Source organism: Hevea brasiliensis, chromosome 5 (assembly GCF_030052815.1).
Source record: "Hevea brasiliensis isolate MT/VB/25A 57/8 chromosome 5, ASM3005281v1, whole genome shotgun sequence".
Lineage (NCBI taxonomy): Eukaryota > Viridiplantae > Streptophyta > Magnoliopsida > Malpighiales > Euphorbiaceae > Hevea > Hevea brasiliensis.
Genome location: NC_079497.1, coordinates 109,084,095 through 109,108,183, shown reverse-complemented (window position 1 = coordinate 109,108,183; position 24,089 = coordinate 109,084,095). Strand labels below are relative to the sequence as shown.

The 24,089-nt window shown below is 29.8% G+C and overlaps 2 protein-coding genes and 1 long non-coding RNA gene across 6 annotated transcripts; 1 reads left to right on the top strand and 2 right to left on the bottom strand.

Annotated features, from left to right (window-relative positions):
• Positions 1-53: 53 nt before the first annotated feature.
• Positions 54-9,636, bottom strand: LOC131168992 (uncharacterized). Of its 4 annotated transcripts, none has more exons than XM_058147384.1 (14): positions 9,114-9,636; positions 7,188-7,269; positions 6,745-6,867; positions 5,972-6,141; positions 4,498-4,641; positions 3,787-3,930; positions 3,623-3,680; positions 2,918-3,012; positions 2,391-2,522; positions 1,217-1,327; positions 932-1,018; positions 663-785; positions 459-576; positions 54-365 (listed from the first exon to the last, which is right to left on the bottom strand). In XM_058147384.1, exons 1-14 carry the CDS (start codon positions 9,177-9,179, stop codon positions 196-198), a joined length of 1,623 nt encoding a protein of 540 aa, XP_058003367.1. In that variant the 5' UTR covers positions 9,180-9,636; the 3' UTR covers positions 54-195. The 4 variants fall into 4 exon arrangements, with proteins under 4 accessions (XP_058003367.1, XP_058003364.1, XP_058003365.1 ...); XM_058147381.1 differs by having other exon boundaries at positions 2,918-3,204; positions 9,114-9,635; XM_058147382.1 differs by lacking the exon at positions 9,114-9,636 and adding an exon at positions 7,970-8,107 and having other exon boundaries at positions 2,918-3,204; positions 7,188-7,581.
• Positions 9,637-18,976: 9,340 nt separating this feature from the next.
• Positions 18,977-20,592, top strand: LOC131169136 (uncharacterized). The gene is made up of 4 exons (XR_009148975.1): positions 18,977-19,200; positions 19,288-19,330; positions 19,682-19,774; positions 20,193-20,592. It is a non-coding gene; the product is annotated as an uncharacterized LOC131169136 (long non-coding RNA).
• A 951-nt stretch (positions 20,593-21,543) lies between these two features.
• On the bottom strand, positions 21,544-24,056 carry LOC110634705 (protein CHROMOSOME TRANSMISSION FIDELITY 7-like). The gene is made up of 7 exons (XM_058147778.1): positions 24,028-24,056; positions 23,708-23,968; positions 23,516-23,603; positions 23,273-23,370; positions 23,110-23,128; positions 22,677-23,018; positions 21,544-21,645 (listed from the first exon to the last, which is right to left on the bottom strand). Exons 1-7 carry the CDS (start codon positions 24,054-24,056, stop codon positions 21,544-21,546), a joined length of 939 nt encoding a protein of 312 aa, XP_058003761.1.
• Positions 24,057-24,089: the final 33 nt, after the last annotated feature.

The window sequence follows — 24,089 nt, the reverse complement described above, 5'->3', positions numbered from 1 at the left end:
AAGTGAGCAAATGTGCATGTATACATAGATATGGGTTTTCTTGCAATGCCTGCTATAAAGTTTTCAATGACTAAATCAGGAGGAGGACCATCAAATATGAAATTAAATAATATAACAGCCTGATACTTCATAAATGTAGGTAATTCAGCTATTTTATACTAGATCCTCAAAGCATCAACAGCAGGGGTAACTAAATCAAACTAGCCAACACTGTAAATTAATGGACAGGTAATACTCACGGAGGCAACATAAAGTTACTGACGTCAGCAAAGGTGAATCTAGGTGAGAAAAGTAAGCAAGACTATAGATGGAGAGTTTTTGACACTCCAATGGAAGCCTTGTGAAAGGACCATAACATTTATCCCCTGTTAAATAGATACAAGCATGACAAAGAAACAATTAATTACGCTCAGATAGGCATGTAACTAGCATGAAATTGTCAATCAATCAGTAGTAACCTTCTTGATACGTGCAGTAAAATTCTTGTAGCGACTTTTGCACCTCGTCGTATTCCTTTGCAAGGAAAGTACCCGGTGAAGCAAATCGACCCAGGTCAAGCAGAAGATGCAACACAGCCTACAAGGATGAGTGCATAAAAAGGGTATCAAACTGTCGCTGAGTAATGTTGCAAATGATAATTATTCTTTAGCTTGTCCAGATACCTCAGAAGAGGATGGATGCCTATCACCGAGCAGGATTAACAACACAGGTAGCTCTCTTATCCAAGTAATAAGAGGGCCCACTACTTCTGGATCATATCCATCTGGTTGCCACATTCCTTTTCTCTAAGAATTTTACAAAATACATAAGAGAGAAACAAGACACAGATTCAGTGGTTTGCAGTGGAAATTGCCAAGCACAAATGCTCACAATAGGAATAACATTTTAGGGAAAGGAACAGGCCTTTCTAGGGGTCAGGAGTTGAGCTTACAGAAAAAAGCATTTCTTCAATTGCGGCAAGGCAAGCCAATTTTACTGAAGACTCTGGTTTGCAATCAAGGAATGTCTTTGTAAATGCCTGCAATTAAGATTTGATTATTTAAAATCCTCACTATCAGTCTTAATGATTCTTGAGGGAACCTCCAGATATTTGAGAACAAAAACCTCGAAAAAGGAACCATCAAAGCAAGAATAGATCTCATAACCAAGAGAGATCCAATTGACATAATTTGCTGAAAATAAGAAATTGTCCAATTCTTGAAAGTACAAGTCTAACCTGTAGAAGGCGAGACTTCCAGTCGCCTATCACTTGTGCTACAAGTTTTGGCATAAAATGAACCAGTGTAAGCATCTGCTTTTCTCTGCCAGACCTTGTTTCACCATGGATCTGTAGAAAATATTAATAAAGAAATAAATGCAGACACATACAAGATCTGTAAGGTACTAACAGATATAATGTCCCCTTGGTCATAAAAGAAAAAAATGGGGGGTGGGGGGAGGATTTCAATTGAGAATGCCAGAACATCTCAATAACTAATTCAGAACAGTGTTTTTCTTTTTAAAGGACAAAAAGTATAACCGAAAGTGCTTAAATTAAAAGCATAAAACCATTTCTTAACAGAAAATATGTGAAGTTATTTGGTTTTCAGCTTTCCATATAGTTAACTAAGAAGGGTGCTTTTAACATTGAACTACAATAGAAGCTACTTTAGAAGTATTCAGCAAACATTAGTTTCTTAAATTCTAAATGGAGGTTACTTCAATTCATAACACAGTAATAGGCATGCACACCTCCAGAAGAACCTAATAATAATAATAATAATAATAATAATAATAATAATAATCTCTCCAGGATGGCGTGATTTTAATTGTGATTGGCAGATTTATTGTTTATATTTCATCATGAATTCCTTCATTTCTAAGTAATCTTCCTCATCATATTCAGTCAACCATAAGCCTGCCCCAAAGCCTTATACGACTTTCTACTAAGTCCTATCAATTATAAATTATAAAGCACTCCAAATTTCAAAGGAGGGTACTCTAATAGATTCATCTGCAAGAAGTTTGGAGCCATAGTTATGAATGAAATTATCAGAAAATCAAGTGTTTCATCTTATATTCTTATATTTCAATTTTCAAGTGACTTCTATCCTCTGGCTGCCGCTGAAGGTAGCTCTTGACATTTTTCTGCTGCCCTTATGATGTATTAATCAAAATGATTGTGTGACTTGAAGCAGTCCTAGCAAAATATATCTGACTACTCTATTTCCAAGAGAATTATAAGTTCCTATAAAAATGTACTACCATGAAATAATTCTAAATCCATTTAAGAAGGAATAAAGCATCATATTGATTACTAATTAATAGGCCCAAGATGCAAAGTTCTCTGGATTAAGCTCTTCATTGACATTTCTAGGATAGCAATGGCGTGCAAGTCAAGAGTGTCAGACCTTGTCAAGCAGTGCATGCTCCATGAATGCAAGAAATTTCTCTAGTAACTCAGCAGGAGGGCGGATCCATTCATCTAAGTGCAAAAATATTTCAGCAATCACAACATTCAGGGAAAAATATCGGTCATCATCCTGCCATTGAAAACAAACGATAAGTTACTATGACAGTGAGAAGAGTTAACAGAAATTGATACGTGTAGAGAGTCTAAGATAGAATAGAAACTATAAAGATATGGGAGAAACACATGCAGTAGGGGGAAAAAAGAGCTATATTTCCATTTGTTCAGTGGAAGAGAAACAAAGGAGAAAAGAAAAATGGAGAAAGCACTTTCCTCCCAAAAAGCTCACATTTCTAATCCCTCCACAAATGTTAAAGAAATTATCCTTATACATTTCAACCTCCTGAGTCTCCCTTTCTCTTTCTCTCTCTCTCTCTCTCTTCTTATTCAATCTTTTTGTCTATTTCCATTCTTCTAAGCCAAACAAAATGATGGAGAAACACATTGCAAGTAAATCTAAGGTCCTACCTTTTCTGAATGCACTGCGTTGAACGGAAATACACCTAGAAACTTCTTCAGTAGCACCAATGAGATGCCTTGATCCGACATAGATGCATATGATTCTGAATAACCCTTGTCAGTCGCATAAACGAAAAATCTGACTATAAGGTTGATGCTCTGAAGTATGTTATGTAAGAAATCAAATGTTTGTGCATCCAATTGTGGCGTATTATGAATTAATGGAATGAGGTCTTGGAAGCAATTGACTAAAACTGGAAATAAATCCTTTAGTTTACTGATGATGACAGATATATCTACACAAACAAAAAGAAAGATGTAAGGTTTGGTACAATACCATCTAATATTGGGAGTACGACAAACAAAAGTAAATAAATATGGTAACACTTATTACCACGAATGCAAAGAATGTGCTATCAGTTATAATTATTAGATGTGAATTGATTTCTCCACAAGAATAGGAAGCCATGCAAACAATGAGCTAAATAACAAAATAAACAAAAAGTAGCTAACAACTCTCAAAATCATGTTAAATTGAATATATATAAATCAGAAATGATAAGGTTGCTGGTATTATTGCCTGCGCAAAACCACATGTATTTATATATTTGGAAACACATACATGGCCATAAATGCAGAAACTGAATGATGGCATTGCGAAATGTAATTCTACAAAAACCCATAGAAAAATAAGAACATGGTGCTGAGCAATACCAGCAAAATCTGTAGGCCTCGTAGGCTCATAAGCATGCAACACGCGCCTATGGACTTCCTATCAAATTGAAGAAAAGATTATTAGAAAATAATAGGCAATAAGAAAGGAAGAAAAAAAAAAGACTGAAAAAACTTCTACTTTGCAATTAATTTTTGGAGAGAACCTTCTTGAATGTGTCAACTTCTACTTTTTTAGATGGCAACAGTGACAAGCAGCGCAACAAACCAACAAGCACATTCTTGAGCCTGCCCTTGTCTTCTAAACAGAACTGGTTCTTCTGCAGAATATCCGCATAATTTTGAAGAACCTGTTAATGAACAACAAATGAAACAACATCATTTGCAAACATCTTATCAACTAAAGTTAATATTGACAATATCTCCTACTTTTTCTAAGATTCGATTATATATGAGGTTGATTGACAACTGAATGTGTACTTGCTTTGCCACTAAAAGAAGTCCTATAACTTAATGCACCAACAAATTGATTCACCTATAACCTAAACATGCAGGTAGAAAACTAGAAACACAAAGTAATCTTGAGGATTTAAAGTAAAAGAAAGATTTCCCTCAAGCAACCATAAGGTGAGAAACTACAATAATGTATATGTGGTCATTATGCACTCTTATAGTTATACCATGTATAAATTGTTCATTTTCCTTTCTATTTCAACATTGTTATGACCCATTGTGTTGTAATTTTATGAGAAATGAATACTTCCAACAAAATTTTGACATTTGGAGTCAAAACATTATGCAGCTTTGACCACCAGCTATGGACATCAATAGCGTGTGTGTGTGTGTGTGTGTGTTAAGAAATGAAGCATGAATGATGCACCCCAAATGTCTGAATAGCATGATCCAAATTAAGATACCTTTTCACCATGTAATGAAAATGCAGCTGGATAATACTGTACAATGAGATCAAAAAACTTGAAAGCCATAAGCCGAACTTCAATTGCTAAATTTGCCATTGCGACAAAAATGTATCCCATCATTAAATGAATGAAAGGCATATCCTGGACAAGTAGAGCGGAGAAACAACTGTTAAAGCAAAGGATGGAGTAATGATGATAAAGAATAATATAACAACAATCAATGACAGGATGCCTCATTGGAAAGGCAAAAGGACCATACCCAAAGAAAAAAAAAGAGAGAGAGAGAGAAAGAGCAACTGAAGTTAAGCACCCAAAAACATGAACTTGTGACCACAAGAGAGAGAGAGAGAGAGAGAGAGAGAGAGCAAATGGTTATCCCTAATTTTATCAATTATCGTGTTAACACACATCCATCTGCACATTTGAAGTTCCACCACACTCATTTTGTGGGTGTGTTATGCGTTAGGTGCACAACATTCACTCTCATGCAATATAGCAGGCCTAACCACAATTCTAAAAAACTTGCTTTCACTTTGTCAAGTATCCTATGGTCGCATAGAACACTCGTCACACTCCTCCATTTCATCCATCTTGGTTTGATCCTACAAATTACATCCTCATCCTCATCTATGAATTATTCCTCAATGTGAAATGAAAAGAAACTGTAAATATTTATTCTCGTTTGAGGTTGTATTCACATACCAACAAACAGTTTTCTGACCTGGATATTGACTCTGCAAACAACTAGACAACAGAAAATTCTACCAATGCATTGGAAAATCCGTATTAGAGGAAAGAAACAGGGCACCCATATTTCTTGACTTTTCTAAAATATGTTAAGATGCAAATCTTTGTCGTTTTGAAATTATTACTCCATTCAAATCCAAGAATCATTAGGCATCTTCAAGATGTAAACTATTAGAGGAAATTTCCAGTTCATATCAACTATAAGTCTTCAAAATGAAAGAAAAAAACACTATAAATAAAAGTGATAAGCACTAATTTATGGTCCTAGGGTAGGAAGTATAGTATGAATATGTATCTAGTCACTAATTTTATACAAATTGGACATGGTCAAGATTCATACATGACAATTTGTGCATAGAGTGTGCACAACTTTAAACATTTTGCCTAACGTCAAGCATAGAAAAACCCACACAAAAACTAAGCAATAGAATCTTCCAAGAACTGTTTTTCTAGCAATATCAATATGCTCCAAACAAGCATTAACAAAATGATCAAATACAGTTGTCTCATGCTATGGGTCATAAACAGATAGATGGGAAACTTGCTATCCCAAACAATAAAAGAAGTTACAATAAAGAAGTTAGACTGCAAAATGAAATAAAATAAAAAAGTGTTTACCACACAGAACTTATGGAGCCAAATTTAAAGACTTCCCTTTTAAGGTGTCCAATTCACAACCACTACAAGTATGAGCTTTCAAGCAGTAGCAAAAATGGAGAATTACCTCGTTGCAGGTAGGAAAAATTACTGATTTGAGAAGTTGATAAAGGGTTTCTCGAACCATTTTATCCTCATCTCCAAAACGTCCACATAGTTTTTGTATAACTTCATGCATGTTCAATTTGAGCTCTTCCGGATACATAAGGAATAAATCCTTCATACCCATCAATGCATCTGCAAAAGGAATGGGATATAATAAACAACAAAACTCTTGTCAGCATCAAAGACTCATGAATCCTTCAAGTAATTTAATTGGTAAATTCAATCAAAGATTCAAGAACCAATAGTGGAAGCACTAAAGCCTCTACATTTTATGATTCACATGACCAACTTACACATATGATTTGACTTTAAAAATTAAACAAAAAAATTCCCCATAAACATAAAAGAATAATTCAGTAGTCAAGTAGATAACAAAGACAAAAAGGCAGACAAATTTTCAGCCGTAAGAGAAACCAGTATTCAGTTGAACCATTGGAAACATTGATTTCCTAGCAGATATGCATGCAATGATATCATCATCCTTTTACTGTTTTCTAAGAACCAATGTTTTCCCAAGGGATAGGAATAAAATTACTCTAAGTTCCATAACATATAGTATGTCATTTACTTGTTTTGTTTCCCACCTGATACCCAAATGAGGATATTCTACTAACTTCTTTTCTCCTACATTTCCTGATAACCAGAGTTTTATATTTTCAGATCTCATTCACTACCTTGAACTTTTAAAAGGAGGCCGTTTACAATAATGCAAAAGTGCAGTAGTAATGAGGCTACCTTTACGAACTTTTGCATTGCGATGGGAAGTTCGTTGAAGAAGCTCTTTCAAAGTCAAGCCTTTCTTGCTCACAGCTAAACTCATTTTGTCTGATGCCACACTTTGCTCAGGAATAATAATTGCTGCCCATAATACATTCAAGTAAATTTTCGACAATCGTATTACTCACAGAAAGCCACTTATAACTGAACATAATAGCATATAAAGGGTCCATTCATCTTAGAAGATATTGGTTGTAAAGGCATGAAAAACCATTGGGATTTCATTCTTCTTGGACATACTATACTAATAAAGTTACAATTTTACGTAATTACATTTTAATTGTAGTTCTGTGGAAGGATTTATTGGATTAACACATAGAAATAACTTTCTTTAAAGATAAATGCTATCAAACGATACATCTATCATTTGCTTTAGCATAGGAAAAAAAAAAGAATCTAACCATTTTTTTTTTCTTCAAAAAGAATATCTACGAGTGAAACAAACAATTTCAGAACTTCCACTGCATAAAGACACGTGAACACCTGTTATGGATTTTTACAGAAACAGAACACAGAGAGAAAATAGAGAGAATTCATGAGGGAGAAGAACACATTTCACAATATCATTCAAGATGAAAATCTGGATTACAACCATAGCTCATATAGCCAGCTCAAAATAAAAGACTCGTAACCATCTTTCCTAAACCCAAGTAAAGCATGGCACGTGTCCTGACTACTTCAACAATTTCAGCTGGCATATTCTCGTATCAATACTTCCCCCTTCAGATTCCTTGTCCTCAAGGAATGCAGGAAACTGATATATCAACTCATCTGCACATTTCTAGGAAGCATCAACTGGGGAAAAAAAAAATATTCAATGAATGAGGAGCAGATTTGCAGCATTATTAATGCTTGAGAACAGGCATCTTGAGATTCTTGAATAAACCAATATGATCCAGAATTGAAATGTTTCTATAGCTTTTATATATTTTTTTATACAGCAAATTCACACGCCCATAAAATTTCTTCCTCTGCCTTTTCCATCTCTCAAACTCATCTTCTTTAAGGGTGATGTAATCATGGTCACTCAAATCAAAGTCAACACAGTTCTCATAATTCCTGTATTTTTCATGAGCACCCAAATCAAACTCACCATAATTCCCATAGTTCATGTACTGTTTTTTCCCACCAACTCTCTTTTTGTGTTGGTCAGTTTTTTTAGTAACAAGAACATATGCTTTACCTTCATAAACCTTAACAGATTTAGGAAGAGAACTTCCATTGATACTCCAATTTTGGATTTCTTGGAGGTACACCGGGTAGTTTTGGTAACTGAATGATGGGTATTGGCAAAAGATCAAATTTGTCTCCAGAACCCGAGCTTAGGAAAATTAGATTGGAGATTGGATGGAGTGGAAGGAGGGAATGAAGCAGTAACAAAGATTGTGGGTTTAGTATCTGGATTGACATTATTCTTGATTGTTGCCACAGTTACCTCTTGCAACCTAGCCAGTGAATAAGCCTCTGAAAGTGTCCTTGGCTTAAACATCTTCACTGCCAATTGCAACTCATCAACCAGTCCAGAGAGGAAAAAATTCAATGCTTTCTCTTTCTTGAATTCTAGCTTTTGAATACAACTGGTTAAAGGAATTCCAATAATCTTACAAGGTAAATTCTTGTTTCAAATTCTTTAAATCCTCTAATGGATCTTCCCTTGCTTTTGTGGATTCACCTTGAGTTATATTATTGACGATATTCATATTGCGAAAACTTATACCAGTAAGCAACGCTTTAATTTCTTCCAAAGCTTCTTGATGTCGTTGCTCTGCTTCCTTTTGCAAAACCTCCTGTCGTTGTTCTAATTCTTGCATCATGACAGTGAATTTTTGTACAAAATCTTGTGATTTCATATCTTCCATCCTGGCTAAGGATCTAGCAGCTCTGTTTGTAACCAAGAAAAGACGGAAAGAAAAACAGATTGAGAGAGGAGAATGAGAATGACCAAGAAAGAAGAATAGGCAAGAAGATAAAGGAATGAAAAGATCAGAAAGAATAGAGGAGAATTTAGAAGAACCCTAGGTTCGAGAAAAGAGGAAACGGAAAGGAAGAATAGCAGCAGCAAAATCCATGGCCGAGGGTCATTTGCTCTGATACCATTGTTATGGATTTTTACAGAAACAGAAGACAGAGAGAAAATTGAGAGAATTCATGAGGGAGAAGAACACATTTCACAATATCATTCAAGATGAAAATCTGGATTACAACAATAGCTCATATAGCCAGCTCAAAATAAAAGACTCGTAACCATCTTTCCTAAACCCAAGTAAAGCATGGCACGTGTCCTGACTACTTCAACAATTTCAGCTGGCATATTCTCGTATCAATACCTTTAAAAGATGCACAGTTAATTGACAATGATTTAACTTTCTCTGTTTCTTCTCCAAATTTCCCATTCTTGTTCCTTCAAGATCATAAAAACATTAGATTTCCAGCCACAAATCCCCACATTTATTCACAGTTTTGCGGCTAGAAAAGATGCCCATCTTAGGATTCTTTCTTATCAAGAAACACGAATACCCATCTTAGAATTCTTCGAGATTAGGTTAGGTGCGTTACCCTCTTGAATCGGCAATCAACTGTCCACAGAATCGTTGAGACTCAGGATCTTGCAGCTCCAATACCAAATGTTGGGGCAGAGCCACAACCCAAAGGAAACGATAGAAAATAGAAAAAATGGGAGAAGAAAGGAAAAAGAATAGAAGAAAGATTGAAGAAAGACGAGGAAGAGGGAGAGGGATAAAGGATTTCTGAATTATTTTCAACACAACTTTATACATTATTTATATATTTAGAAGCTACCGTTACTCGGGATTCAGTTACAAACAACACAGTTATACCCAATCAAACTAAGCTCATCTGCTTCCATCAACTAGCGATGGAGAAGTTGAAAAGTGTATTTAAATCCGAAGTCTGTTAACAACTGGGCACCTAAACGACGCGTCGTTTTGAAAATCTAACAATTTTTTCTTCAAAAGGAATATCTTCCAGCGAAACAAACAATTTTGCGACTAATTAAAAACAAAAAAAAAAAGAAAATGCAAAGCCTTATATATTTTATTTTACCTTTGGATTTAATTTGGTGTTTGTAGCATTCTTAGGCGGTAGCAATTTCTGCCTTAAGCTTAATTTTCTATAAACAATAAAAGAAATCCATCAATAAAAGGCATAAAATTCAGTACATAAAGCGGGAATGGTAGAGTGTTGCTAGCAATCACCTTGAAATCGATACCACGCTTTTGCTGCTTTTTTGAGGAAGCCTTAGTTTTTGCCATTTTCACTAAAAAAACAACACAGAAAGAAAAAAAAAAAAGATAATACTGAATTTAATTCATAAAATTTATGCAATACTATTAATTAAAAAGCTCACGCTAGCTTTAGCTAAGCCTTATCTCCATGCTATAACCAAACAGAAAATCTCGAGAGAATGAGGGAGATGATATACATTCAACACAAAGAATAAAAGTAAAGAGAAATTAGCCTACCAAATATTTTTTATTAACAAAAATCCGAAAGTTAAATCTTAAATCGATTAGGAAAATACTATTTAACATAGAATAACTTAATTAATTAATTTTAATTTAAATAGGATTATTAGCTTAATAAAAACTCTCATCACTTCAGGACGGCTGAAAGTGTAATTGAAAACGTCTTCACCAGCTGCCACTGGGAAACACAAATATATATATATATATATTTCTCTTTTAATGGTATTTACTTTAATGTTTTATTTAAATTTCTATTACTATTCAATTTTATATTATTTTCTTATTTTTTATAATAAAATTAATGAATGATTAATATCATTATTTTAGTTAATATAAATCATTTCACAATGCTTTTGTTATTACTTACGCATCATTTATATTTTTATTAATTTTTAATTATTTTTTTGATATTTTTATAATATAATTAATAAACGATTGAAATAAAATTTTATTTTTCACATATTAATTTAATATTATTAATTTTATGCTTTTTTAGTTATTTTTGATATTTTTATTGTAATATATATATATATATATATAATTTATTAATTATTACTTTTTTTAATACTATTATATTAATGTTTTATGTTTCGTATGAATTAAAAGAATAAAATAATAAATTATATTTAGTGGTCATTGATTGTTGAATAGCCAAACTTTCAATGCAAAAGTTAATGGTATAAAGTTTTCAAATTAAAATTATTTAATGATTGAATTAAATTTATTTTAATTTTTTTTTCATCATTTTTCCTATAAATAGTCAGGATTTTGTGCCATTTGTAAATTACCAAGCTTTTTTCTATCATTTAATGCTTTCAAATTGTTTTTTGATTTGTTATATTTTTATTATTTTTATTCAAATTTTTTACTCTCATTCTTAAAATTTGTTTATATATACAAAGATGAGTTTCCAATTTTGATTCTTCATATATTTCCTTTTATCTTTATTTTTTTTATTTGCCTTTGTTATTGATCGATATGATGGCACTTTTATATTTTATTTAATAGTCTTTATTTATTTATTTTTATGAGTGATGACATATTTTAATTATACTATTTTTTTTAATAACAATTTACATTGGATTCTAACTCTAGCCTCCTAAAGGGTTAAGATTTCTAATTAGTTACAACCATCTAATGGTCTAAGTATTCTAACATGATCCAAACACTTCATAACACTTCTTGAATTAAAAGAACACAGAAAAATAGATCAAATATCAATTAAAACCCAAGAAAATACAAGAACATGCATAAATATACAATTTCCAAATTCTGGCAGATTAATGGTAGCAAGAAATCCGATTTTTTAAAAATAGTTATACATGTCTAAAAATCATAAAAAAATTACAGAAGACAGCCTACATATCATACAAGATCATAAAATTTATAAATCAAACAAAACCCTAGCCGAATGGTCTACATAAATCGTAACTTTTCTAAGTAACAGAATCGTACTACTTTTTTGTAAAATTCATAACTCATTAACCATAATAGATATGAATGCAAAACTAATTGGAAAAGATTCATAAGATTCTGAAGTTAATTTTAGACACTAGATTTACACAAAAATATTAAGAAACAAGGGAGATATGGGCTCCACAAGTCAGATATCCTGCAAATCAGATTTTACAGGAACCCTAACTTCAAACAGCCATAACTTATAAAATATTAAAACTTTTTTAGTGATTCTTGAGCCTAAAATTAATGAAATTTCGTGTAGAATATGAATATAATTTTTACAAATTTTTTACAGATTCAGAAAATAAAGAAAAATAATAAAAATACGAGAGACAGAAACTAAACATGTGCAGAGTTGTGTATCCCCTCAAATTAAACATGATTATATGATCTATATGAACATATAAAATAAATTGAAGACAAAGAGCATAGAATTAAAATATTGTATGACATAGATCTTGAAAAGAAAATAATAAAAACTGACCTTCCAGAAATCTTGTATGAAAATCTTCTTGAAGAAAAGAAAAAATAAGGAAGAACTCCAAGAGCTTGAATATCTCTAAATTTCTTATAGCTCTGAATTTTCTCTTCCTTTTTCCTCCTCTTCCCTTCTTCCCTTCTTCCCTTCTTCCCTTCTCTAGTAGGGTATTTATAGGGTTTTGGGAGAGATGTGTGATAGGATTTGGAGTTTTTGGTGATAAAGTTTAGATGACTTAAACAACTACGATTGCAGAATTCGAATAAGACTGGAATATTGGTGAGGTGTTCAACTAATAGGAAGACAGGAAAAAATGGAAGGCGGAGTGTGGTAGGGTTTGGAGTCCTAGTGTGATAAAGTTCAGATAACTTAAATGACTATGATTGATGAATTTGGATGAGACTGGAATATGGGTGAGGTGTTCCAACCAATAGAAAGAGAGGGAAAGAGGGTGACACCAATAGGGAGTGAGGAAGAGAGTGGGGCCAAGAAGGAGAGAGATATTTTGTTATTTTAATTTTCAGAAAATAATTAAATGGGTCCCATTTAAAATTCCTAGGCTTTCTTAGGCCCATGGAACCCAATTAAACTTAATTAGATCCATTTAAGAACTAACCATATTAAATTTAAACAAAATAAAATTTTATTTAAATTTAATTAAATTAATTTCCCCAAAACTTTATTATTATTATTATTATTATTATTATTATTATTATTATTATTATTATTATTTCAAGATCATCCCACGGAATTAATAATTCAGCTCCATGTCTCCAATTACATCTTACAGTCATATAATTTTTCATCATTGGGTTTCCCACGGCCTCAATGCACATATTCATTACAAAATAAGGGCCTACACCTGTCACCACCGATAAGGCTGTTGTAATTGAAATGTGTTTCCTTCTGTTTTCAGAGCTATTGTTTCATTGCATCCAGCTAGTTCCATTGACCTAGATGCTGTAGCTTTCTTTTCAGCAAATGAGATAATTTTGTTTATAAGTAGGGGCGTTCGGTTCCAGTTTAGTCTGGGATTTGCCTAGTATGACTGTGCACGGTTCTTGAGAGAACTGAACTGAACTGAAAAACCGTATCAAACCGACAAGAACCGTACCGAACCGAATTTATTTTGATACTTTAGTTCGGTTCTGGTTCTTTACTAAAAACCGAACCAAGAACTGAATTTATATATATGCTTTTCTATGTTTTTTATTTTAAATGTATTATATGCTTTCAATATAATTATATATATTTATGTATGTATATATAATTATAAATTAAATATAACTTAATATTACATTTCATTTTTCTATATTTTTTTAATAATTTTAGTTATAAATACATTAAATTACTTTATCATTCTTAATTACAAATATATTATTATCTTATATATATATATATATATGTATATATATATATATTAATTCTTAATTATATTTGTTTCTTATAGTTAAATATTATATGATTAATAAATAGTTAAAATGTATATTATATGATATATTTATATATTATATAATATATTTAATCCTAAGTAATATATGCACCTCAATTAAATATTATATAATTTAGATATAGCTAAAAGATATATTATATGATATATTATGTATTAATAACTCAATTCAAAATTTAAATGCTAATTCAAGTATGACTTTTTAAGAAAATAATTACATAAAATTATTTTAAGAATCAATAACTGAACTGAAATCGTATCGAATCAAACCAGAATAAAAAAACCGAGAACTGTACCAAACTGAAACCGAAACAATAAAGAATCGAATATGAACCGTACAAAAATTTTGAAATTCCGGTTCGATTTCGGTTCCTAAGCAAATCCCAAAATGAACTGGAACTGAACACCCCTCGCACAAGGAATCGAACCAGAATTTTGAAAATTTGGTACAGTTCCGGTTCGGTTCTTCATTGTTTTGATTTGATTCGATCTGATTTTTCGATTCGGTCGGTTGATGCGATTTAAGTTCGATTATCGGTTCTTAAAATAATTTTATATAATTATTTACTTAAAAAGTCATATTTGAATTAGCATTAAAGTTTTGAATTGAGTTATTAATATATAATATTTTTGATATTTTTATTGTAATATATTTATATATATATAATTTATTAATTATTACTTTTTTTAATACTATTATATTAATGTTTTATGTTCCGTATGAATTAAAAGAATAAAATAATAAATTATATTTAGTGGTCATTGATTATTGAATAGCCAAACTTTCAATGCAAAAGTTAATGGTATAAAGTTTTCAAATTAAAATTATTTAATGATTGAATTAAATTTATTTTGAATTTTTTTTCATCATTTTTCCTATAAATAGTCAGTATTTTGTGCCATTTGTAAATTACCAAGCTTTTTTCTATCATTTAATGCTTTCAAATTGTTTTTTGATTTGTTATATTTTTTATTATTTTTATTCAAATTTTTTACTCTCATTCTTAAAATTTGTTTATATATACAAAGATGAGTTTCCAATTTTGATTCTTCATATATTTCCTTTTATCTTTATTTTTTTTATTTGTCTTTGTTATTGATCGTTATGATGGCACTTTTATATTTTATTTAATAGTCTTTATTTATTTATTTTTATGAGTGATGACATATTTTAATTATACTATTTTTTTTAAACGTGTATTATATATTTTCTTCACTCGTTGTATGTATCCGTAATTTAATATTTTTATATATAATTTTTTATAGAATATATTGATTATTATTATAATAATATAATAATTTTATATTTTCATGACATATGTATTGTACGTGCATTTATAATTTTTAGAATAAATTAATAAAAATAAAAGTATATCAATGAAAATAAAAAATTATAGAAGAGAAATTTATTATAAAAAAATTATAATTTTATAATTGTCAATGTTTTATAAATATATAAATTTAACAATTTATTATTTTATTGGTTCATATATTTTCGTATTAAATTTTTTCAATAATTAAATATTGAGTTTATCAAAATTAATTAACTTTTAGCATTTTATGATTTTTTTTAAATAATTCAATAATTCTATATTAAAAATATGATTCTTAATTTTTTTTATATTGTATTCACAATTTACCAAGTTATAATAAGATTATAGTATTAAAAAATTATTATATTTTTTAATATGTACACACATTAATATTTTTAAATTTTTAATAATATACTATTTTAAAATTAAAAAATTATTATTATAAATTTACTCACCCTATTAATTATATTAATTTTATAATTATACTCAATATTTTAAATAATATCAATATTTTAAATAATATATAGTTATAAATTTAAATTTCTTCTCATATATATAATTTGTTTTATATGCATAATTATATATTATTTAAAAATTTTAGATTCATATGATTTTATTATATATTACATATTATAGTTAAATTTTTTTAAATAAACAAATATTAATTTTTATGCTTTTTTTTTCATTGTTATATATAAACTCAACAATAAATGTATTAACTTACATATTAATCAATAATTAAAAATTTTAGAACTATATTTATAATTAAAAATATAAATTTATTTTATATGTAACATTTTTTAATGAACTCATAATAATTTAAATTAAAAGAAAACTTCAAAAATTAATAAAAGAAATCATATGTTTGGTTGATAAAAATAATTTTTTTTATATAAATTTAAATATTTTTGTATTAAAATATTTTTTCATAAATAATTATAGTTAAGATAGAGATAGTAATCTATTAAGATCAGAGATAGAAATCTATTAAGATTTATTAAAAAAGTTTCACTTATGAACGAAAATCCTGTTGAAACATCAAAAGACTATACTTTTCATGCTTTAAATAAACTAAGAACAGAATTACAGGGCCCTGTCACCACCGATAAGGCTGTTGTAATTGAAATGTTGTTTCCTTCTGTTTTCAGAGCTATTGTTTCATTGCATCCAGCTAGTTCTATTGACCAAGATGTTGTAGCTTTCTTTTCAGCAGATGAGGTAATTTTGTTTATTAGTAGGGGCGTTCGGTTCCAGTTTAGTTTGGGATTTGCCTAGTATGACTGTGCACGGTTCTTGAGAGAACCGAACCGAAAAATCGTATCAAACCGACAAGAACCGTACCGAACTGAATTTATTTTGATACTTTAGTTCGGTTCTGGTTCTTTACTAATAACCGAACCGAAACCGAACCGAAACCGAACCAAGAACCGAATTTATATATATGCTTTTCTATGTTTTTTTTTAAAATGTATTATATGCTTTCAATATAATTATATATACTTATGTGTATGTATATATAATTATAAATTAAATATAACATAATATTACATTTCATTTTTCTATATTTTTTTAATAATTTTAGTAATAAATACATTAAATTACTTTATCATTCTTAATTATAAATATACTATTATCTTATATATATATATATATATATATATATATATATATATTAATTCTTAATTATATTTGTTTCTTATAGTTAAATATTATATGATTAATAACTTAGCCCAGTAATTATCAGAAACTAAAATTAGGAGAGCCCAGCTCAACCCTGTTACATCATTTACAACTATTTAAAACTCATAAAAATTTTTCATTTATTAATACCAAACTTAAATTTATGCAATCCCTAACAGGATTAATGCTACCACTAGTACATGCAGAGTTCTAAATTACAAATTTAGATAATAATAATACAGTTAAGAAATTTTTTTATTTTTTATAACCTGCGAGGAAAGGAACAGGTTATTCTTAAAAATGTCTTCTCCTCTAGCCTGGAAAAATATGGTGAACAGGAGTGAGCGTTCGACTCAGAGAGTAAAATATCAATTTTAACTATAATCTCTATAGCTATCTAAACAATAAAAGAAATCTATTGATAAAAGGCATAAAATTCAATACATAAAACAGGAATGGTAGAGTGTTGCTAGCAATCACCTTGAAATCGACGCCACGCTTTTGCTGCTTTTTTGATGAAGCCTTAGTTTTTGCCATTTTCACTAAAAAAACAACACAAAGAAAAAAAAAATAATAAAAATATTGAATTTAATTCATAAAATTTATGCAATGCCATTAATTAAAAAGCTCATGCTAGCTTTAGCTAAGCCTTGTCTCCATGCCATAACCAAATAGAAAATCTCGAGAGAGTGAGGGAGATGATATACATTCAACACAAATAATAAAAGTAGAGAGAAATTAGCCTACCAAATATATTTTATTGACAAAAATCCAAAGGTTAAATCTTAAATCGATTAGGAAAATACTATTTAACATAGAATAACTTAATTAACTAATTTTAATTTAAATAGAATTATTAGCTTAATAAAAACTCTCATCACTTTAGGACTGCTGAAAGTGTACTTGGAAACGTCTTCACCAGCTGTCACTGGGCAACACAAATATATATATATATATATATATATATATATATATATATATATATATATATATATATTTCTCTTTTAATGGTATTTACTTTAATATTTTATTTAAATTTCTATTAATATTCAATTTTATATTGTTTTCTTATTTTTTATAATAAAATTAATGAATGATTAATATCACTATTTTAGTTAATATAAATCATTTCACAATGCTTTTGTTATTACTTACGCATCATTTATATTTTTATTAATTTTTAAATATTTTTTTGATATTTTTATAATATAATTAATAAACGATTGAAATAAAATTTTATTTTTCACATATGAATTTAATATTATTAATTTTATGCTTTTTTAGTTATTTTTGATATTTTTATTGTAATATATATATAATTTATTACTTATTACTTTTTTTAATACTATTATATTAATGTTTTATGTTCCGTATGAATTAAAAGAATAAAATAATAAATTATATTTAGTGGTCATTGATTATTGAATAGCCAAACTTTCAATGCAAAAGTTAATGGTATAAAGTTTTCAAATTAAAATTATTTAATGATTGAATTAAATTTATTTTGAATTTTTTTTCATCATTTTTCCTATAAATAGTCAGTATTTTGTGCCATTTGTAAATTACCAAGCTTTTTTCTATCATTTAATGCTTTCAAATTATTTTTTGATTTGTTATTTTTTTTATTATTTTTATTCAAATTTTTTACTCTCATTCTTAAAATTTGTTTATATATACAAAGATGAGTTTCTAATTTTGATTCTTCATATATTTCCTTTTATCTTTATTTTTTTTATTTACCTTTGTTATTGATCGTTATGATGGTACTTTTATATTTTATTTAAAAGTCTTTATTTATTTATTTTTATGAGTGATTACATATTTTAATTATACTATTTTTTTTAAATGTGTGTTGTACATTTTCTTCACTCGTTGTATGTATCCGTAATTTAATATTTTTATATATAATTTTTTATTAATTTTTTATAGAATATATTGATTGTTATTATAATAATATAATAATTTTTTATTTTCATGACATATGTATTGTACGTGCATTTATAATTTTTAGAATAAATTAATAAAAATAAAAATATATCAATAAAAATAAAAAATTATAGAAGAGAAATTTATTATAAAAAAATTATAATTTTATAATTGTCAATATTTTATAAATATATAAATTTAATAATTTATTATTTTATTAATTTATATATTTTCATATTAAATTTTTTCAATAATTAAGTATTAAGTTTATCAAAATTAATTATCTTTTAGCATTTTCTAATTTTTTTAAATAATTCAATAATTCTATATTAAAAATGTGATTCTTAATTTTTCGGAATAGCATGAATTAAAAACTAGAGCGCGCGAGAGGATGCATCGCAATGGGGGTCGCATGAGCTTCCACGAAATCCTCAATATTATCGCTTCTCAGGTCGAAGTTGCCGTTCAAAACTTGGCAAATTTGCGGGCGTGCCATTGTTCACGTGGAAGAATAAATCCTAGAAGGTTTCTACTTCGTTATCTGTAACAGCCTTATCGATGGAAACGCCTCCTCAAGGGTACAGAAAGATTGTTCGAATTTGTCTCGTCAATGCCTCCAAAAAGGTTAGAACTTTAGCGAAATATTGGTGTTTATACAAAGATAATTGTTATTAGGGTTGTTAATTACACGAATTTTGGCTTGATTTGTAGATCATTGAGGATGAACATACCGGACACATGGCAAAAGCATCAGGTAGATTCATTTATTTTTAGCTTAATTTGAATTGATGAGAAATGCAATGGGGTAATGTTTTGAAGAATTGAATTCGAAACTGTCTGATTAAAGGATTTGCTAGTTAATTTGACAGCATTTTTATGAGTTGTTCATGGCTTTATCAGAGGGTGAGAGGTTTGAGGGGTGGGTTTTATGATTGATGCTTGCTTAATGCAGTAATGCTTAGTGAATTGGTGCTGTTAACATTTTTTCACTGACCATTATAATTTTTGAGACTAGATGCCTTACACGAAAGTGTTCTGTTAATGTTAGAATAGAAAAGGTTTTATATTGCATTTGTTTCATGAATCATGAGTTTGTGTTTTACAGGGTGGTGCCGATGAATGGGAGGACCTTAGATTTGCAGCAATGAGAGAACTAAGGAAAGAAACAGGAGTTACTTCAGCTGAGTTTCTTGCAGAGGTAGGGTTGTTTTCGATGAATGTTGATTATCTTACTTGCACGCTTTAGGGGCATTTATGAATTGGAAGACGTGCTCTGCTGCATATATCACTAAACTCATTTACAGGGTGGTTTATTTGTTGCCTGATATGGTGCTTGTCTCCAGTTGTAGCCTGTCTACCTGTTACAAAACTTTGCGTATTATTAAAATTTATGTAATCCCTTTGCGATTTACCCTAAAGATAGTTCAGTAATTTCTCATGTTGAACTAATTGCTGAGGTAGAGCTGTTCTGTCCATACTGCTTCAAATCTGCTAGTTATTTTGTTTTGTTAATGAATCAATATTCAGGAGTTAGGAGGCATTTCTGTAGGCACTTTTCCTCTCATGTTCTGAACATTGCCCATATGCTTCTTCAATCAAAATCTTGTAAAATGTAGGTTCCTGATTAAGTTTACTGGGAAGGAAGGAGGAAGAGATCAACCTATTGGGAGATGGATATTCAAGGATTGGTCATGGATGTTACCAGAACGAGTGGTGGAGCTTGTGAGTAAACCTTACTGCATAAACATTAACTGGAATTCTTTCTTTGAATATTCATACCAAAGAGTTGTTCTGCACAGAAATGAGACTTATAACAAAGTGGATATTGGGTCTTCTTCAGCATGAAGTAGCCTGAAAATGTTAATTAGAAATATCAATGAAGCGTGTTTCTTGGCATTAAAACCGTTACAAGTATTAGAGGCATGTACGGTTTTTGGAGTCTCGAATGAAATGAGGGATCATATTGAATTGATCAAAATCATATTAAATTGAAATTATTTTATTATTTTTATTTAATTTTGATTATCAGTTAGCAATTATTGTTATGCTCTTAAATAGATAGAAGGAAAAGAGAGTAATAAAATAAATAAGATAGCAAAATCATAATCATTCAATACATTTCTATAGCTTTTTCCACTTCATCTCTGTATATTCATATCACTTCCATCTTTATAATAATTTCCACTCCCTTTCCATGATCTTATATTATGCATACATCCATTGTACACATCTCAAGATGTATCCCATTATCTAATCTTCTTAATTCATGTGCTTAACCTAGTTACATGAATTTAGTTTACTTTGTTTTAATTATTTATTAACTTACAAATGTACTCCTATTTAATATGTATTGAAAAAAGTAAAATTTATTAGTCCTAAGGATAATTTAGTAACATAAATAATTTAATTTTTAATGGACTAATATAAATGAAGGGTATATTAAGAAAAGAGTAAAGAAAATTTATATTCATTAATTATATTCAATAGTTAAATTAAATAAACTCTTGGTGCTAAGAAAAATACTTTTCATCTAAGTCAATTATTTCACACGTGATATTATTTTAAGTAGCACCTATATATATGTATCTGACATTGATGAAAAAGGATTCTAAGAGGGAAGGGAGTCCAGAACGTGCAATTGAGCACATGATTCAGATTGTGTAGTCATCATGAGCAGCATTTTCTTTTAATTAATTTTTCATGTCCAACTTTCATCTTTCAACGAGACTCAACACCATCATTACTCATCATTATACAAAAGTTTATGACAACCAATTCTCCATATGCGCATTTTTTTTTATATATAAAAAGCTTCATTTGTGTAAAGGGTTGAGGTGAATCGTTGGCATTTTTATTTTCTACTGCTTGCTTGTGAATCATTTGAAAATCCAACTGCTAGTGATCAAAATTATAATTAAAAACTGCAACACCTAACTACTAGTCACCATAATTGCTGCTTCATGGCATTCAACTGTCCACAGCATTAGGGTTGTACACCATGAATGATGCAGTTCCAGTATAACTGAATGTTAATGCCTTTCCTGCTGACGTTGGTGGGGAGAATGCTATCTGAGATTGTTGCAGAGTAAAACCTATGCAAAAACTTTTCTTGCATTGGTTGCAGAGAAAAATAAGTGAACCAACCTCTACTTATGTAAACCAAATTGCAAATCAAAAGCAACTTGAACAGTTTTTCAATCATTGACAAGATAAATGGATATGGGTTCACTCCCTTTACCAGAAATTCAAGACTCTTCTCAAAGATTGACTCATAGTTGCTTTGTTATTTTAGGAAAATTTACAATTTAGTACCTAAGCTTTATCTTATATTACACTTTAATCCCTAAATTTTAGAAAATTAATTATTTAATTCATAAATTTTACACTATATTACACTTTAATCCATAAGATTTTTAAAATTAATTATTCAGTTTTTTGAATTTTACGCTATATCACATTTTAATTCCTGTAATTTTAATATATTTAACAATTTAATTATTCTTTCAATGGATGAAATTGTTATAAACATTAAAATTATAAAGATTAAATTGTTCTATATATTAAAATTAAATGGACTAAATAATTCATCACTCAAAATCTGAAAAATGAAGTTTAATATAATGCAAAATTCAAGAACTAAATAATTAATTTCTCAAAACCTAAGGACTAAAATGTAATATAGGACAACACCCAAGAATCAAATTATAAATTTTCCATTATTTTATGAAACAGGGAAATGCCAACCAATCAAGCTCATATAAACTCTAATTTTCAATTGCTGGATTTAATAAAACTGTAACCACATAGTGCAGCTCAAAAATCAATTTCACAAGTTGACATTTGTTTAGGTTCAAGCTTTTGTGGGCTACCCTCTCAATAACGAGTGAAGAATTCCATCTACCTGATCAATTTTCTTCTTTGCTTATATCAGCGGCAGTAATATATGGAGCAAAAAGAACTACAAATGAATTGCAAGTTTAGTAAATAGGCATGTGTGGAGCTTATATGCGGAAGAGTAATCATAAACAGCCAAGTCAGTTAAAGGTACATAAAGAATGAACAGAATCATAATACAAGTTGAAGGCCCGTATTTACCTCACAGCATCCAGTAACTGGGCGGCAATGCGCTTTCTTCTGTTAGAGGGAGTGACCCAGATTGCTCTAATGCCACAAATAGCGGACACAGCTTTCTCTTCACAGACAATAGCTCCATTGCTCTTCCTATCCAACACTTCAAGAGAATTGACAGTGGGGGCTTTTTTTGTGGTTTCCCTCTGCAATTTGATTTCCCCAAATCGAAGAGTGGTTGAATCTGATTTCGAATTCTTTTTAGTAGCATCAGATCTTTTATCCACTGAACAAGGAAGGACTTTGAATGCTTCTTTTATTGGTTCAGCAACTAGACAACCAGCAACTCTCTGAGAAGATATAAATAGATACACCTGCAAAAAAATGGGGGAGAGGTTCCAGAGAAAGGAAATCAAGATTTGTTCTACTTTCAAAACACAGGAAAAAGATGGGGACAAAACTTACCAAAGCCCACATGAGAAAACTAGAAAGAAAATTAATCAAACACAAATAGAGCTAGTATTTGTATTTCAAACAAAAACCACAATAGCAATTGGAATATGTTCTGAACACTAGTTCATATTTAATTGAAAATTTCTAATTCAAAGCATTATAAAAAATTGATTACAATTTGATAATTGTCAAGAAACCTCTTGCCTTACAGAGCTTATGAAAAATCCATCCACCACCAAGTTCAATTTCCATCATCTTTACAACCTCCTGTACCTGCCAAAAAGAATAGAACCCCAGTTAAAAAGTTGACCGTACAGGCTTCTGCACTGAAAACACAAGCATCAGGCACATGAAAACTAAATTTCATTATAGATCCACTGAAAACCCAAATCCAGAATCTGAAAGACCTACTGCAAACCTTATTTCTCTGAGCAGGAGAGTAACTGCCTAACACCAAAACAATGCGCCCCAACTCAGAGCAAGGCATATGAACGACCCTTTCATTCCTGCAACCCTATAAATTCCACAAGATAATAAAAATAATCATTAAAATAGACCAAATAAACTCATTAGCTGTGAAAGTGTCTAGAAATATAACTTGTATTGAAACCCGTGAGTGTAATTCCTGTGAAATGTTTTATGGTTCTTCTCATCCTCTTCTTCCCCAGGAGCATATTTAACCCCACATGCGGAACATGTACGGAAATTGAAATCAGATTGACCCAAGTCCAAATGGAACTGTGCATAGCTTCTCTTCTTGTTGAGAACTTTCCCAGAACTCCTCGATTCTGGTTTCAGACACAGATCCTTTGAAATGGGTGTTGTCAATACATCACTTCCAGGTCCTTCATTGCCTTCAACTCTTTTGTTTCTAGCCAAAAACCCAAAATTTAACAAATACGCAGAAAGCCAGTTGGTTTATAACATAACCCATGCTGTGAAAAGCTGTATAATACCATTGCTTATCGATGTTTTGGAAGAAAATATGACAT

Bases quoted from the DNA above. Each gene is read 5' to 3' on its own strand.
- LOC131168992 (XM_058147381.1), bottom strand. From the start codon at position 9,179: ATGGGAAATTTGGAGAAGAAACAGAGAAAGTTAAATCATTGTCAATTA. The intron at 6,868-7,187 runs GTTAGATTCTTT...TATTATGGGCAG, and splicing joins TTTTGAAGAAAAAAAAAATG to CAATTATTATTCCTGAGCAA. The intron at 3,205-3,622 runs GTATTGCTCAGC...TTGTTTGTGTAG, and splicing joins GAGGCCTACAGATTTTGCTG to ATATATCTGTCATCATCAGT.
- LOC110634705 (XM_058147778.1), bottom strand. From the start codon at position 24,056: ATGGTATTATACAGCTTTTCACAGCATGG. The intron at 23,969-24,027 runs GTTATGTTATAA...GTTTTTGGCTAG, and splicing joins TACAGCTTTTCACAGCATGG to AAACAAAAGAGTTGAAGGCA. The intron at 23,604-23,707 runs GTTTCAATACAA...ATAGGGTTGCAG, and splicing joins CACAGGAATTACACTCACGG to GAATGAAAGGGTCGTTCATA.